The sequence below is a fragment of the Mus caroli genome, chromosome 2 (genome assembly GCF_900094665.2).
Source record: "Mus caroli chromosome 2, CAROLI_EIJ_v1.1, whole genome shotgun sequence".
In the NCBI taxonomy this organism is placed as follows: domain Eukaryota; kingdom Metazoa; phylum Chordata; class Mammalia; order Rodentia; family Muridae; genus Mus; species Mus caroli.
Window position 1 is genome coordinate 125582507 of NC_034571.1, and position 16742 is coordinate 125599248.

Here is a 16742-nt window from a genome sequence, read left to right on the forward strand (position 1 = left end):
CTGTAGACCAGGCTGGCCTCGAACTCAGAAACCCGCCTGCCTCTGCCTCCCGAGTGCTGGGATCACAGGTGTGCGCCACTGTGCCCGGCGTAAGAGCCATTTTTATCTTGCAGGTTGCATTAGTCACTATTTATTGCTGTGAAAAACCACCATGACCAAGGTAACTTATTGAAGGTGTGCTGTCTAGTTTTGTGTCTCAACTTGACACAAGCTATACTAGTCACCAGAGAGGAAGGAGTCTCAGCTGAGGAAAAGCCTATACACACACACGCAAACCTGGTAATTTCTGTTTAATTATACTTGGCTTACAGTACTTTGCTAAGGGAGTCCTGAAAAAAAAAATCTAACATAACAAGAAAGAAATGGGGGTTGGAGAGATGGCTCAGCAGTTAAGCACACTGACTGTTCTTTCAGAGGTCCTGAGTTCAATTCCCAGCATTCACATGGTGTCTCACAATCATTTGTAATGCGATCGGATGCCCTTTTCTGGTGTGTCTGAAGATAGCTACAGTGTTCTCATATACATAAATAAATCTTTAAAAGAAACAAGAAATGGCTGCAAGGCATTTTCTCAATTAATGATCAGTGGTGGAGAGCCCATCCCATTGGGGGTGGTGCCATCTCTGGGTTGCTGGTCTTGGGATCTATAAGAAATCAGGCTGAGCAAGCCAGGGGAGCAAGCCAGTAAGCAGCACCTCTCCATGGTCTTTGTATCAGCTCCTGCCTCCAGGATGCTGCTCTGTTTTGAGTTCCTGTCCTGACTTCCTTCAGTGATGAACAGCAATGTAGAAGTGCAAGCAAAAATAAACCTCCCTAGGTGTTTTATTGCAGCAATGATAATGCTAACTAGGACAGAAGGTAAGGGGTATTTGGGCTTGTGGTTTGGTACAAAAGCCCATCAACCATCACAGTGGGGGAGCATGGGAGAGTGGAGTTGAAAGCTGACAGCTGAGGGCTCACATTTCAAACCACAAATATTGAAGGCAAGCTGAGCATTACTAGTAGCTTTTAAACCTCAAAGCCCACCCCCAGTGACACACCTCCTCCAGCAAGGCTATACCTCCTGACCCTTCCCAAATAGTATCACTGAGGACCAGGTATGCAAATGTCTGAGAATATGGGATATCTAATTCAAACCACCATACGAAAAACTAGCTGTGGTCTACATTTGGCTTGTGGGCTTACATATTCTACAGAAGCACGTCTTACTTTGTGTCACTCACAGGGGGTAGAAAAGGACTGTGAGAAGGCACTTTACCCCTTGCCTTAGTTAGGGTTTCTATTGTGATAAAACACCTTGACCAAAAGCAACTTGGGGAGGAGAGGGTTTATTTCAGCTTATAGCTTCTAGTCCACCATTCAGGGAATCTCCAACATCTCATGTTAATATCAACATTGCAATACAAAACATCCCAACATTTAAAAGATCCAGAGCGTCAAAATCCAAACACCTTAAAAGTTCAGTCTCTTAAAATATCCAAAGCTCTCTAAAACTTAGTTAGGGTGTCTATTGTGTCTCTTTAGAATTCTAAAGTCTCTAACTGTAGACTCCTGTAAAACAAAAAAGTTAACTATTTTCCTATTTTAAGAGAGGACAGTCAGGGCACAGTCACAATCAAATCAAAGCAAAATCAAACTCCAAGAGTGTAAAAAAACTCAGTGCTGGACTTCTGGAATTCACTCACAACCTTCTGGGCTCCATCTCTCCAGTTCTGCCATTGTTAGCACACACACACTTTGTTTCTTAGGCCCAGGCTGCTGTCCTTAGTGGTTGTCCCATGGTACTGGCATCTCCAAAATGCTGGCGTCTTTGCAAATGGCTGCACCTTTACCAATACCCTCTTCTGACCTCTTCAAGGACTCTGACTAGATCACATGGTGCCTAGCCTCAACTTTTCTCATGACCACTTGAATCCTAGGACTCTGACTGCACTTGGACTACACTTCCACAAGTGGCTTCTTCTGGGCTTGTTTGGGGACTTGAGCCATACCACACAGTGCCAAGCTTTAGTCTCCATGACTCATGCAAGCCTTCAAAACCAGGGCCACCTGACTGGCTTCTACACATTACCAAGTTTGGCTGTCAGCATAAGATGCAGACTTGACTCTTGGCTGGATCATAGCTTTCATGGACTGACCTAAGGAAATTCTTCCAGAAGATGCTGGCCTCTTCTTAATCAGTGTTAATTTATTAACAGAGCTAAATGAAGCATTCTAGTGTGAGTATGGGATTCAAGAACATGGCAAGAAACATGGAAAGTGGAGGCTTAGCTTATGGGATTTCAGAGGGGAAGAAGGAATCAGGAATTGGGCTAGAGGCCCAATATTCTGGCACAGGATCTGGCCACATACTGGTAATTTCTGCATTAAAACAAAATGAACTGACTTCTTTGATGGAAGATGTCCCAAGACAGGATATTTTTGTCGTGACATTGTTATCAGTTACTACTATTTTCTGGCTCTACAGTGAAAAGGAATGACAGGTTGGGCAGAAAGATACAAAATATGTCCAATCTGTCAAGGAAAACAGCTGGAACAAGTTTACTGTTGCACCCAAGGCAAGTGTTTAATAAGTAGGAGTAACTGGTAAAGAGGACCGCCTTTAATGCTGGGGAAATTGGATGTTGCCAAGAGGGCAAGACCCACGCACTGAAGCTTCATATTTTGAAAGTATAAATTTATATGAAAGAAGAGAGCCTGAACCTAGGATGCTAAAGGGGCTTCTCTGCTCCAGAACAGCAACTTCCTAGGTCATCTTTGCGGGGTTAGCTGCTGTGTCTGTTACCATGCAGCCAGGCTCCACCCCATGTTGACAGCAGGACATGGCAACATAACCCATGGTGATGCTAGCAGGATGTAAGATGCACGATTGAAGAGATCATGGTGTGCTTACTCTAGTTTTAGAGAGCTGTCAAGGCCAGGCAATGTATAGGCATTAGAGACCCAGCAGAGAGAGAAGATGGCACTGTGTGAAAATGTGAAGCTCAAATCCAAGATTTAGTGGAGTCTCTAGTATGATGGAGATGCCAGAACCATGGGACATTATGGGACATTTGGGGAGCAAAGCTGAAGGCATGAAGTAGAGTTGGCTCAAGAGACTGTGTGTGCTACAGGCAGTGGGGGTGGGGTGGGGGCTACCTAAGTCTTCTGTAACCTAAATAAGTTTAACCTGCGTCTCAAATGCTAGACACACAGGCCAGCAGGGTTTGCTGGATTTGCTGTTTGCTCAGTGTGATCTCTTTTGTAATAAGGAAGTTTTACTCTGTGTCATGTATTAAAACTATGGATCTTGTTTTAGAGATTTTATTCTTTTGTTTTTTTTAGGGGGGTGGGGAGACAGGCTGACCTGGACCCGAAACTCACAATATAGACCAGGGTGGCCTTGAACTCAGATTTACCTGGCTTTGACTCGGAGTGCTGGGATTAAAGGCATATGTATTAGTTTTATAGGAGCTCATAGTTTAGAGATTCCCTTGAGTCTCAGTTGAGACTTGGACTTTGAAACAGTGGTGGAGAGCCAGAAAAGGGGCTCAGCAGGTAATGGCTCTTGCTCTCAAGCCTGATGACCTGAGTTCAATTCTCACAATTTACATAGTGGAAGGAAGAGAACCAACTCCTTCAAACGTCCTCGACCTTCACATGGACAGTAACACTCATGCCTGCACAGAAACATGTATAAACATACACAATAAGTAATGTAAAATTAAAGTTCTGGAGATATGAAAGACTGCTGATGTTGGACTGAACAGATCTTTGTATTATGAGATGGCCAGGAACTCCTGGGGGCAAAGTTATAGCTTAAAAGTGACAAGTTAGAGGCCCAGTGAGATGGTTCAGCAAACAGATATGATCACATACAGGCATGATATTCTGAGTTTGATCCCAAAATCTCACTAGGTAGCAGGAGAGAACCAACTCCCTAGAACTGTCCTCTGATTATGTGTGCTTCAGTACCCCCCCCACACACACATAAACACACACACACACACACACACACACACACAAACACACACTGAAGCATTTTAGAAAGTGCTCTGTTTGCTGGGCATGGCAGTACTCTCCTTTCATTCCAGGACTTGGAAAGCAGAGGCAGGTGGATCTCTATGAGTTCAAGGCCAGCCTGGTCTACAGAGTGAGTTCCAGGCCAACTAGAGCAACATAGTGAAATCTGTATCACAAAACAAACAACAAACCCTCAAGAAAGCAAATGAACAAACAAACAAACAAACAACATCCACAACAGAAAACTCTTCCCAAATAAAAAGTGCTAAACTCCAGGTGAATAGACAGGGGTAGACTTGCTATGGATATTGATGGATATTGTCAATGGGATCTATATCCAAAGGGATAAGCTTCTGGGGGAGTCTGTCTGTGAGGGACCCACCCTAAACATAGGTGGCAACATCCCCAGGGCTGGATCCTGTACTTGGTAAAAAGCAAGCCGACAGCAGCACTTGTTGCTGCCTTATTCAGTAGTGCCCCGACCAGCATCCTCATGCTGGTCCATTTCCTCCCTGCCATATTTGCCTCTCCCTTAAACTACAAGACAAAATAAACCCTTAATTTGCTCTGACCAGGTATTTTGTCTCAGCAGTATTAATAATCAATACGCCAAAGAAACAAACCACACCACCACCAATACAGATAACCTCCCCAGAGTCGAAGGATCAAGAGATGTATTGGAGCCCTCGACAATGTGACTACTGGCAAAAAATGGCGGTTCCACCACAGTAGTCCATGATAAACCAGATGATTTAGGATGAGTACACTGATGGATGTATACAAGCCTGTAGGGCATTTTCTTAATTAGTGATTGATGGGGGAAGAATCCAGCCCATTGTGGGTGGTGGTCCTGGGTTCTATAAGTGAGCTGAGCAAGCCACGAGACCCAAAGCAGTAAGCAGCACTTCATCTATGGCCTCTCCATTAGCTCCTGCCACTAGTTCTTGTGTTCATGAGCTCCTGTCCTGCCTTATTTTAATGATTAGCAGTGCTGTGGGAGCTAAGCTGAAGAAAACCTTTCCTCTCTAGCTTGCTTGGGTTGTGGTGTCTTAATCACAGCAATAGAAATTCTAAGGCAGAATGTAATTGTGATTTCTAAAAGTCGTTTTTGTGTGTACTATGTGTGTGGGTGTGCATGTGCTATGGCCGATGACAGGCACATGACAGTCAGAGGACTACCTCAGTCACTGCTCCTTCATTTCTGAGACAGGGTCTCTTCATGATTTGCCACTCTGTATTCTAGGATAGTTGGGCCTTGAGCTTCTGAAGGATTCCTGTCTCTGCCTCCCATTTTACCAATGTAACACTGGGATCACTGTGTTTGGCTTTACATTAGTCCTGGAACTTAAAGCATCATGGGATGAGGACACTGAACTGTGAACTCTGGGGTCAGTATAGTGTTATAAAACCCCTATTTGAAAACCTCAGATCTGGTTAAAATATTTATCCCAATGAAACAAAGATAAAGGGTCAACAGGCTGTAGGTACCTAATACATGTTAACAGGATAGCTAACAGTTTGTTCCTTGTTAAGTAGCTGTCCAGGCTTATAATCTGACCTATGCTCATAGTTAAGTCCAAATAAAATTTGTAATTTAAGAAAAACTAACTCGTGTATGATATGTGGGTGTGAGCACACACACAGACCACAATGTGTGTGATCAAAGGATGGCTTTGTGGAGTTGGCTCTGTCCTTTCCCTCTATGTGGGTTCTGAAGAACTCAAATCACAGGCTTAGGCAGCAAGCACCTTCATCCACTAAGCCATACTGCTGGCTCATGTAATCTTTTATTTTCTTTAAGTAAAAATGAATATTATCCTAGAGCTACTTCCAGGTGTTAGGTCCTGGCACCGCACACCAAGCATCATAAGATGAAGGCCCAAATGCTGGGGGTTTAGGATGGTGTCTCTAGCATTTGTACTGCTTCAGTGTTCACAATCAATATTTCCAAACAGCATGCAAACACTCTCCTATTTTCATGGGTTCACACTTTGATTCAACCTGAGCTCGCTCCCTCAAATCTCCCCTCTTCTATTTTTTCTTTTTCAAGCTATTTGCTAGTGATCTGCCAGTAGCTCAGACCTTAGACCCCAACCTTGGAGGGCAGATTAAATGATTCAGAGAATGGAACAAGTCCTGGACACCAGTTGAGATCATTTTTAACAGTGACCAGCCCTACTGGAGAGTCTCATCTGTCCAATCTTACCTTCTCCTTAAATGTGACTTCATGTGTCACATTCCAGTGTGTTCACCACACACAGACGTGTCACCGTCAGCTCAATGTAATAAATGCAGCATTGTATCATTAATAACTTATGGCTCAGAGTAGGAAAATTTTATTCTTTAAAAGCAATTGTTTAGAGAAAAAGGAATAAAAACCAAAGTTCAGCAGCCTTTATCAGAACAGCACAAGCTATTAGGAAAGCATTTTTATCTTCCAAGATGCTCCACGCTGGCCAGGCTTCTATGATGACAAGAACACCGCACAAGTCCTAGTGAACAGGACAAGACTCTCAAGGGAACAAGAGCCTTCAATTACTCTAGACATTTTTATTCCTTACAATGGAGATGGTTAAGGAATCTGATTACACTTCTTTCAGAGCAGATAAAGGACACCCACCTCACACCAGCAGACGTGTACAGACCAGTGTGAGAAATCCCCAGAAGGCACTTGAAACATACTTGACAAGGAGTAACAGCAACACACCAAGAACTGCTCTGTCCTGCACAAGTCTTTACCACAGTTCAAATAAACGTGTATTCCTTCTCTGTCCCACCACAGGTAGTACATTCTGTCCATGCTGACATATAGATACATCTATGTGTATGTATATATACCAACACTGATACAGGTTTCTGTGTGTCTGTGTCTAGAGAGAGAGAAAAACCCAATTGTTTAATAGTACACAGAAGTTCCAATCACTTCACCCAGAACAGAGGAGCCGCTTTCACCGCAAAGGAGCACCCACCACCCTTTCAATGTACCAAAAAGGGAGAGGCAAGAAAAGAAATACCTGGATCTTCTTCAGGCCGTTGACTATTAAAATAACAAAATCTAGTATCTAAAAAAAAGCTTCTTCCATTGCAGGGCACAGGGTAGACGTTTTGGTACTGTAAATCTCACAGGCACACACATCCATATTGCTTAGGAGGAAGAGTGGAGGAGAGGAAATTTCCTTTCACTGCTCACCATGTTGTGGCTAGTTTGTATTATCATCTTTGCTTAAAATATAAACAAAGACTTACACATCAACATTATCAAGGTGTTGACATTCCCAAGGAATCTGCAAATCCTTTAAGTACTGAGTCTGCTGTGATACAGGACTGCTGTACCAATCCATTACTGTCCATCAGAGTTGCAGTCCTGACTAATCCTTCTGCAACGAAAGGCTTACTTCTTCCCAGGAACAGGTGTACACACACTCTTAGGACAGGAAAACATTTTAGCGATGACACTTACAGTGTAATTACCAGCTGCAGAATGCCTCGGAACCAACATTAATCTCCTAAGAGTTAAGAGGCAGATTCCATGCATTTCTGTTTTTTAGCTGCTGGCTCCTCAGCCTTGTGTGGGTCTAAAGCGCCTGTGCAGGACTTGAAGCTGGGGTCTGCTCGAAGGCTGTCTGAGACAACAGTGAACCCCGACAGAAGGTACCCTCCACCGCCACTCATCAACAATTTGGGATGACTTCGATCTGGCAGAACCTATCCAAGACAGAAAAAAAACGACACTTATGTATTTCTGCATTCTTACAAACCATGTCAACAATATAATAAAAATCAGAATTTAGATGACAAATCGCTTGATGATTTACAATGACTAAGTTTTAAGAAGACTGCTTCTTCATAGGATAGTACGTTCAGAAGGAAGTGTAACAACAAGGGGATTTATTTATTTTAAACAAACATACGAGGCTCCGTTTCTCTTAGACTGTATGTTAGTTTGTGTGGGAGGGGAGTGTGAATGGTTTCTGCAGCACTCTGGCCTATGCACTGGTCTTCCTTCTGATTTTAGGAAGCTTCCGGGCCAACAACAGGGTTTGGGGTGTATGGAGAAGCAACACTGGCTGGCTACTTCCCTGCTATCTGTTAATCTCAGCAAGGGCTCTTCTCACTTGCCACCTTCGCCACATAAAAAGGCAGTGTTACATTGGACTTCTGTGGTAGGAAGAGACTCCAAACAGCAGGGTGGGCCACAAGGTAACCCAAAAGTGTCCCCCTCTGCCTCCCTTCCTGAAGGAACTGGTTGTGAAGCACTCAGGCAGCAAAGCCCCTCCAGCTGCTGTGACTTCAGGATCTGCTGCAGGGATCATATGGAGGGCAATCAAACTGAGCCCAGGCACAAGAGTAGACTAGGAGGTCTGACAGTGGAGCAGTCTTTACTCCTGGCTTCTCACCAGCCTGCCTGAGAATTTCTCCAAGTATCGCTGTAGGCTGTTCTCCTCTTTTGCAAGCACTCACCTAGCTCATCCTGTTTCCTCTCGCTCTTTCTTTTTAAAAGGCCCCCTTTCCCTAATAAACTGGCATAGATCTGAGGACATGGCTCAGTGGCAGAATACCTGCCCAGCATCCCTGAGATCCTGGTTCTGATATCTAACTCTGCCAGAGAGGGGGGAAATGAGAAGAGAATGAACATGCATATACCTCAGTCTATGTACGTGGCAGCACAGGACAGGGTCACTTCATTTGCAGTTACCACCTCTACAGATAGCAAGGCCTTGAGGGTACTATAATTAGGTATTTGCATTTTAAATACCTCTGGACTAGAGTTACAGAATGTGTATCTGATATAAAAAGCAGGCCAGAAAGCCAGGTAGCCAGGAAGCCAGGATATTTTTCTAAGTGACAAGCAGACATTTCCACCACTGCCACTGTAAAGCCGTGACTCTATTTAAACAACGTACAGCATTGCTCCAAGAAGCCAGCAATCCCAGAGACCAACTCTTGGGCCTGGCAGTGAGAACACTTACCTGGTAATTTCTGAGCCAGGTTTCAGACAACCTCAGGTTAATGACTCCTCCCCTCTCCCGAAGTTTTGTGTAGCATTCCAACAAAGGCTAAGGGCAAAGCCAGAGTCCTGTTAGATATATTTCAAGCTACAGTACAAAGATCGAAATTTAGATGTAGGAATTCTGTCCACTTCGTCTCAGCATTACCTCTTTATACTGACAGTAGACCACAAACGGCCTTGACGGGGCTACAAAGTCCAGCAAAGACAGCAGCAGGGGCGTGGGGTGGAAACGACTGGCCACAATCAAACTGCAAGGAAAACAGAGAATATTATTCTATGCCCTCCAAGAGGAGCATGGGCTTTAGATGTATTTAAAATGAGCACATTTTAAATCATGTAATTTAGGAATGATTGTACATAGCTAAAATCCTAATACTCAGGCCCAGACAGGAGGACTGCCTTGAGTTCCAGGTTGGCTGGATCTACACAGGGAGTACTAGGCCAGTGTGAGCCATACAAGTACAGGGCACTACACAACATTCTAGAAATTCAAAGCAGAATGAAATCATGAGCTATTTATTTCTAAGAAACAGGGTTATAAGTGTTTGTGCTACCTGACAAATATATATTGGATATTCTTGTATTTTTTCTTTTAGATCATAAGGAATTAAATCTAACACTATATCCCCAAATCCACCTCCCACTGACAGGTATTCTTTTTCTTTAAAGATGTATTATTGTGTGTGTGTGTGTGTGCCTGCCTGCAGAGGCCAAGAGTGTTAGGTCCCCTGAAACTAGAGTTATAGACAATTGTGAGCTGTGATCTGGGTAAACACCAGTTCTCTGTAGAAGCACCAAGCATTCTTTTTTTTTAACCACTTAGTTACCTCTCTAGCCTCTGATAGAATCTTTCATTAGCTCTGTATTATCCAGTGTTATAGCCATTTTAATGGACCCCCCCCCCCAACCTCTACAGTCCTATCTGATAGTCATTACTGAAGGTGGAGATTTCTTTGACTCCTCTCCCTGCCAGACTTGGACTTTCTTTAAAAGCAAACAACCAACCAATCAACCAAGCAAGTACTTATTTTTACTAGCCTTAAAATAAAAGCTTTGAGGTACTAACTATTCTTTAAAAGTTATGACTGTATATGCCTGCATGTAGGTATGTGTATGAGTGTGCAGGTTTCCAAGGAGACCATGGTGTTGGATCTCCTCGAAACTGGAGTTACAGGTAGTTATGAGTCACTGGGCAGAATGCTGAGAGCATAACACTGGTCCTTTGAAAGAGCAGTGAATGCTCTTAAATGCTGAACCATCTTTCCTGCCCAGATCCAACCTTTTTTAAAACCAAACAACCCCCTCCCCAACCAAAACCCCAAAACAACCAAGAGAAAATCTCCATCTCATTTCCCACAAGAATCAAGGCAGACAGTGGAAAGTGTGCTACATTCAGAGCAGACCGTGGCAGCACCGTGAAGTGCCCTGCATCCTGGATCAACATACCCATCTGCATTTCTTTCTCCCAGCAGAGCAGCAGCCTCCAGATGTCTTTTCCTCTGTTCTTCTTGTCTCCTTTGCTTTTCCTGAATCTTTAAGAACAGCAAGAAACCAATGTACTGATGGCACTGAGCCAGATTTACAAAAATGTCCTGATCTCTAAGAGAGGAGCAGTGGTGTTCAGTAGACAACAGGAGGGGCTGGTCTATATGGAAAGTGAGGACACACAAGGAACTTGTTCTCAAATGGCAACCCCCACTGTTGAAGCAGCCACTCCAGCCCAAAGACTAAGTCACACAGCCATGTACAAAGACATACATTTCCCCAAGTGTTTCTGATAGTTAGACCTGGGGACCTAACCTTTTAAAGTCAACCCAAATCTTACAACTTAAAGCTCACCGAGGCTCTGAAGCTATCACAAGAATAATGACTCCTGACATGCTTACATAATCTCTTTTGCTTCTTTTTTCTTTGGGCTCCTTATTCTCTGGGTCCCCAGGAACAATCTCCATTGGCCTCTGTTCTCCTGCGTTGTTTTCTGCGGCATCCACAATGTTGTCTTCATCCGCTTGTTCAGCAGTCTGTTTCCCCTCAAGCTCACCGTTGCTTTCTTCAACTGGAGTGCTGTCTTTAGGCTCGGAGGACAGCATCTCAGCAGAAAATGTCCCGTTGAGGAGACTGTTTACTTTGTTGAGAGGGAACTCGTGAAGACCGCTGAGGAAAGATTTGGGAAATCCAAAACAAGCTGTTGCCGCCCGAACGGGTCCATCTCCAGGATACAGCTGAATAATGGAGCCAAAGCCTGAAGAGACAAACAAACAAACATCTGTACAGTGGGGGAATCTAGACTCCGAAGCCCAAGTCCTCACACGGTTCTTCTCCCATGTCTACAGGGTGGAGAATACCAAAGCCCATAGCGAGAGGGTGGTCCCCAAGCTCGCTGATATCCCAATCCCTACAGAGAGAATATATTTCCAGAGACCCCGTGATCTTGTTTAGAGGTCAGATGATTTGGGCCTATTTGCTTTTTCCTTGTTCATCCCCAGATAGGGTGGATGCAAGCTCTTATTTTCTACAGAATCAGAGAAATCAGACAGGTCAGCTTGTGAATTCCAAGAGAGAATTTCTCTGGACAGGCGTGGTGGCGCACGCCTTTAATCCCAGCACTTGGGAGGCAGTGGCAGGCGGATTTCTGAGTTCGAGGCCAGCCTGGTCTACACAGCCAGGGCTACACAGAGAAACCCTGTCTCAAAATAAAAAGAGAGTTTCTCCTGAGAAGTCTCCCTGCTTCTCAGCTCCTCAGGTCCTGACAACACAGTAAATACGAGCTGTTTTACTAAACTCATTAGCCAACTGCAGTTCCAGAGTCATCCCCACAGACATCAAAGCAGGAAAGGTCAACATCACAGGGCACCAACATAGCCTCAGTGGGGAGAAATGGAGCACACAGAAAGATTCTGGGACAGGAGCCATGGAGGCCTATTGAGATCACCCCCCTGTTCTTAAAGCAACTCAGTCTGGTTCTCTAACTTCCAATTCTTGGACTTCTCTTCTCGCATCGAGGTAGTTTACTGAATTTGAAAACATCATCTTACCTCCCATTCGTTCCATCATGGCACCTAGCACCAAGCCCGAGCACGTTTCCATGACAATCATTTTATTGCCAGCACGGATATTTCCCAACGTCAACATCTGGGCTAGTGTATCATATCTCATGTGGCTAAAAAAAAAAAAAAAAAGGAAGATTGGCTCACTTTTAGCTAAGTAAATCCTGACATTTAATAACAGCTTTTCCAGTTGTTCTGTAAGAATTATGTTGATACGATTATTGTTTACTTGAGGTGACAGTAAAAGGACTTACAATTTATGAGGAAGGAGGGCACTTTATGCAGGTGAGCAAGCGTTTCATTTTACTTAAAATCATGACTCGCTTAAAGACATATTTCCCCCAATTATACTTTGAAAGGAAACAAAGCGTACTTAATTTTTCCAGGCTCTCTGGCATAATACATAATTGAAAGAATACGGGTAGATGGCTTCAAGATAGTAACGATGGCTTCATATCTACGGGAATTAAGAGCAGAATAGCAATATGAATTAAAAAGATTTAAAACATCTCATTTTTAGTAATAATTACTTAGTGAATAGAAAATATGTACTTATTTTCAACCATTTCAAGCAATGTGACTTACTTTTTCTTCTTCTTTTTAATATATTTATCTTGGGCAAATTCTGTCTTGTCACGGAATGTTGTACTATTTTCAATTAGCTGCTGAACTATTTCCTGGAAGAAAGGAGCAAGCACATTGCCTGAAGCTTCACCTTCTTAGCCCTGCACTCAGCCAAAGGCCTCATCTCCAGGCCGTCGTTCACGGAGTCCGCGTGCATCAGCTCTGCATTTCTACACTCTACTCAGGATTTGGAACAAAGACATCACAACTCCATTTAGACTTTTGTCCCCCTGGTGCTGGGCATGAAATCCAGGGCCCTGTTCACAAACTTCCTTTAAGTCAAGCTAAAGGAAGAGAGATTGCCAAGAAAGGGAGACTAGAGAGGAAGATCAGCCAAAATCAAACAACCCGAGCTGATAACTTCTCTTCCACGAGTACTTTGAGTGCAGCCACTCAGTCTATTATTCTTGCACTAAGACACAACATCCAAATGTATTCAACTGCACACACATTTTAACTGACATTCCATTTTTACCTCAAAATCGACATTATAGACAAATTTGTTACATACAAACAAAGAGAAAGAATCCGTTTTTACCTCTCCTTTAATGCCCTTGTCTTTCAGAGCTTTTATATCATCTTGAGTAAGTTTCTGGGACTTTCCATCATCAACTATATTTCGATTATCAGTGCCTGCTTCTTTGGTCTCTAAGGAAAGAAATTGCTCTATGATAATTTTTGATATAAAATTATTATTAAAGATTACATTTTAATTAGTTAATTTTACATGTATTTGTGTATGTGTAAAGGCTCACACACACACACACACACACACACACACACACACACACACACACACACACGGCACGGTGTATGTAAGGTCAGAGGAAACAGTTGCCATCCACCATGTCTCAGGGATCACTGAACTCGGGTTGTCAGACAAGTACCTATATTCACTGAGCCATCCTGCTTGCCCTGACTTCACAGACCTTTAACCCCATCAGTAGGATCTCTGTGAGTTCAAGGCCTGCATGGTATACACTGGAAGCTCAGGGCTAATGTAAAGACCCTTTCTCAAAAAGAAAAAACATTTTTTGAATATTTATTTTTATGTGTTTGAGTGTTTTGCCTGTATGCATGTATGGCTACCAGATGCATACCTGGTGCCTGAACTCAGGAAGGGCATCAGATCCCTGGAACTGAAATAACAGATGGTTGTGAGCCACCATGTGGGTGTTCAGAACTGAACCTGGATATTCTCAAAGAACAACAAGTACTTTTACTGTTGGGCTAATTCTCTAGCATCCTGAAAGATCCTTTTTGAGATAAGGTCTTACATAGCACTGGCTGCCCTCAAAGTTGCTACCTAATTAACTTGAATTTTGATTCCCCAACATCATCTCTTGAGCACTTCAGTGACTTGTCCAGCTTATGGAGTGCTGCATATGGACCCGGGCCTCAAGTGTACTGGGCGAGCACACCACCTACGTGCCTGCACTGCAATCTTCTTGTCCTGAGTTCCTACCCATGCCCAGCCCATCAGCTCCTCACGTCTGGCTTAGCTTCATAGGACCAGCCCTTACTTTAGCTAAGTTTCCTGGAAAGTGTCCAGATTAAATGGAAGTCTGCTGAGCACCCAGCTCATCCCAGCGGTGTACCTGACATGGGCTCTTCCAGCTTCTTCCTGAGCTGAAGACTGCCTTCACCGCTCACGTCAAATGTTGAGCCGTAACTATGGCCGATGGCGTTATCCAGGTAGAACCACTGTTTTTCAAAAGTTACTTTTCTGAGGAAGAAAAGGCAACCAGTTAACGGATTTCTTTTGCACTTCTGCTATGAAAAGTGTGCTAATCCTAGTTTAATCCAAGAGTTTACATGATAAACGGTTAACAGCATTACTTCTGTGAGGACAAACTGACAAATGAACTAGAGAGAAGCAGGTTGGGGACAGACAGAAACATTTATAAAGAAGGCAGGAAAACACTGACTTTTAGAAGAAAACGACATGCCTTTTGTGAGACACAGTCTCACTGCACTCTGAATCGTCACCCAGGATGCTTACATTCACAGATTCTGCAGATCCCAACACAGGAATGACTGACAAGATCCCCAGGCCATACGTGTGTATTGTGATGCCCCATGCAACTTGCACTAGAAAATCCCCAACAAAATCACTTGAGATGACAACAATTTTTAAAACTCCCTGGTCTCTGTCTCATTGGCTACTCTATTAGAAAAGTAAAAATCCAAAAAGCCTGTATCAGAATAAACATTATTGGCAATCTACACATTGGAAATGGATGTAGAACTAATGAAGTACTGCCAAGGGTCACGCATTAGCCTTCCTATCAGAGATCTGTCTCTTAGAGCAACTTCAAAGACAAGCACATGACAGAACCCCTTTCCTTTCACGGAAAGCAAGCTAGCACCTGCTGTGTAACAACTGGATGCCAGCAATGTGTACCCCTTCATTCTCACAGCAACCCTCAGACGCCAAGGACAGACATCTGAGGCCCAGAGAAACACACTGGTCAAGAGTCAGTTACCTGGTGTGGTGGTACGCATTTCTCCCAACATGCAGGAGGCAGAGGTGGAAAGATGCCAAGTTCCAGGCCACATTGGCCTTAGCTACAGTGTTGTAGGATGCTCCTCTGAATTACAACACTCCCTCCAATTTGAAATATTTCCTCTAGGAGGGAAGATGACACTCACCAGTCTCAGGGGGCAAGCAAACAGTCACATGTCTGGAGAAAAAAAAGCCTGGAAGATTCTTGAGGGTCTCCTATCTAACAAGATTAAAAAGGAGTAAACAGTTGCTGCTGGGTGATGTGTGTGTGTGTGTACGTGCGTGTGCGTGTGCTTGTGTGTGCACACATTGGTTCACCAAACTGGACACTGCTGCAGTCATTACTTTGGTCTGTTGTGGGTTCCAATTCTGAGGTGAACTGATGTGTATCCAGTTAAAAACATAACACACAATGTCAACTGTATACATGTTTGTGTGAGGAGTTAAAGCTGCAGGATTCATACAGGTCTGCAGATACTTTCTATATACATGGCATGACTGACGTAAAGAAAAGCTTTGTACCTAAGGAAGCTTCAGAGCCCAGCTCACATGCACAGAATTCTGAATTCGGAGCCTGTCCTGACCTGGTGAACTCTGCTTGTGCTCTGCTTCACTCTTTTCATCTTTCCTTTTTCAGTTCTCTATCCCGCCATATCTTTGTATGTCATATCCTTAAAAAACTGTAACTACTCTCATCCTCCGTGTGGGCATGCGCATGTGTTATGTACATATATGCATGTTTGGGTACCACAGCATGCATATGGAAGTCAAAAGATCAACTCAGATACTGGTTCCTGCCTTCCATCTTTCTTTGAGACAAGGTGTGTCTATGTCTGTCTATCTTATTTATTTATTTATTTATTTATTTATTTATTTAATGTGTATGAGTAAGCTGTAGCTGTACAGATAGCTGTGAACCATCATGTGGTTGCTGGGAATTGAATTTAGGACCTTTGCTTGCTGCGATCCCGCTCACTCCAGCCCTGCTTGCTCTTGTCCAAAGATTTGTTATTATATCTAAGTACACTGTAGCTGTCTTCAGACACACCAGTAGAGGGTGTCAGATCTCATTATGGATGGTCGTGAGCCACCATGTGGTTGCTGGGACTTGAACTCAGGACCTTCGGAAGAGCAATCAGTGCTCTTAACCACTGAGCCATCTCTCCAGCCCGGCAAGATCTCTCTTGTTCACTGTTATATATGTCAGGCAAGTGGTCTCAAACTTCTAGAGTCTCCTGTGTGTGCCTCCATCTTGCTGTAAGAACGCTGGGATTACAGATATGTGCCATTGCACCTCATACTTATGTGGTTAAGAGCTTTACCCTTTGAGTCATCTCCCCTCATTCATCAAATGCCACTTGAACCACATGTCCTCTGGAGGTGCTCCTGACTCCTAATTCTTACTCTTTGCTGGATTTCCAGTAACTAACATCTATTTTGTACCCCTTATCCTCATCCTTGAATCATGTTGGTGTTAATGAAACACTTTACGCCTCTGCCAGCCTATTTTATGTGCAAAGGTGTGTGTGTGTGTGTGTGTGTGTGTGTGTGT

General features: G+C 43.6%; 1 protein-coding gene across 2 annotated transcripts in view; it reads right to left on the reverse strand.

Annotated features, from left to right (window-relative positions):
• Positions 1-6315: 6315 nt before the first annotated feature.
• The window catches only part of Trmt6 (tRNA methyltransferase 6), a 12044-nt gene continuing 1617 nt past the window's right edge, over positions 6316-16742 (reverse strand). Inside the window, exons 2-11 of one of the 2 annotated variants that reach the window (XM_029474707.1) lie at positions 14283-14410; positions 13223-13332; positions 12646-12737; positions 12315-12517; positions 12049-12173; positions 10900-11255; positions 10460-10545; positions 9159-9261; positions 8973-9059; positions 6316-7707 (exon numbers count right to left, since the gene is read on the reverse strand). In XM_029474707.1, the coding sequence (XP_029330567.1) occupies positions 7516-7707; positions 8973-9059; positions 9159-9261; positions 10460-10545; positions 10900-11255; positions 12049-12169 (945 nt within the window). In that variant the 5' untranslated portion in view covers positions 12170-12173; positions 12315-12517; positions 12646-12737; positions 13223-13332; positions 14283-14410 and the 3' untranslated portion in view covers positions 6316-7515. The remainder of the gene's footprint in view (positions 7708-8972; positions 9060-9158; positions 9262-10459; positions 10546-10899; positions 11256-12048; positions 12174-12314; positions 12518-12645; positions 12738-13222; positions 13333-14282; positions 14411-16742) is intronic. The other variant, XM_021150692.1, reaches the window with a different exon arrangement.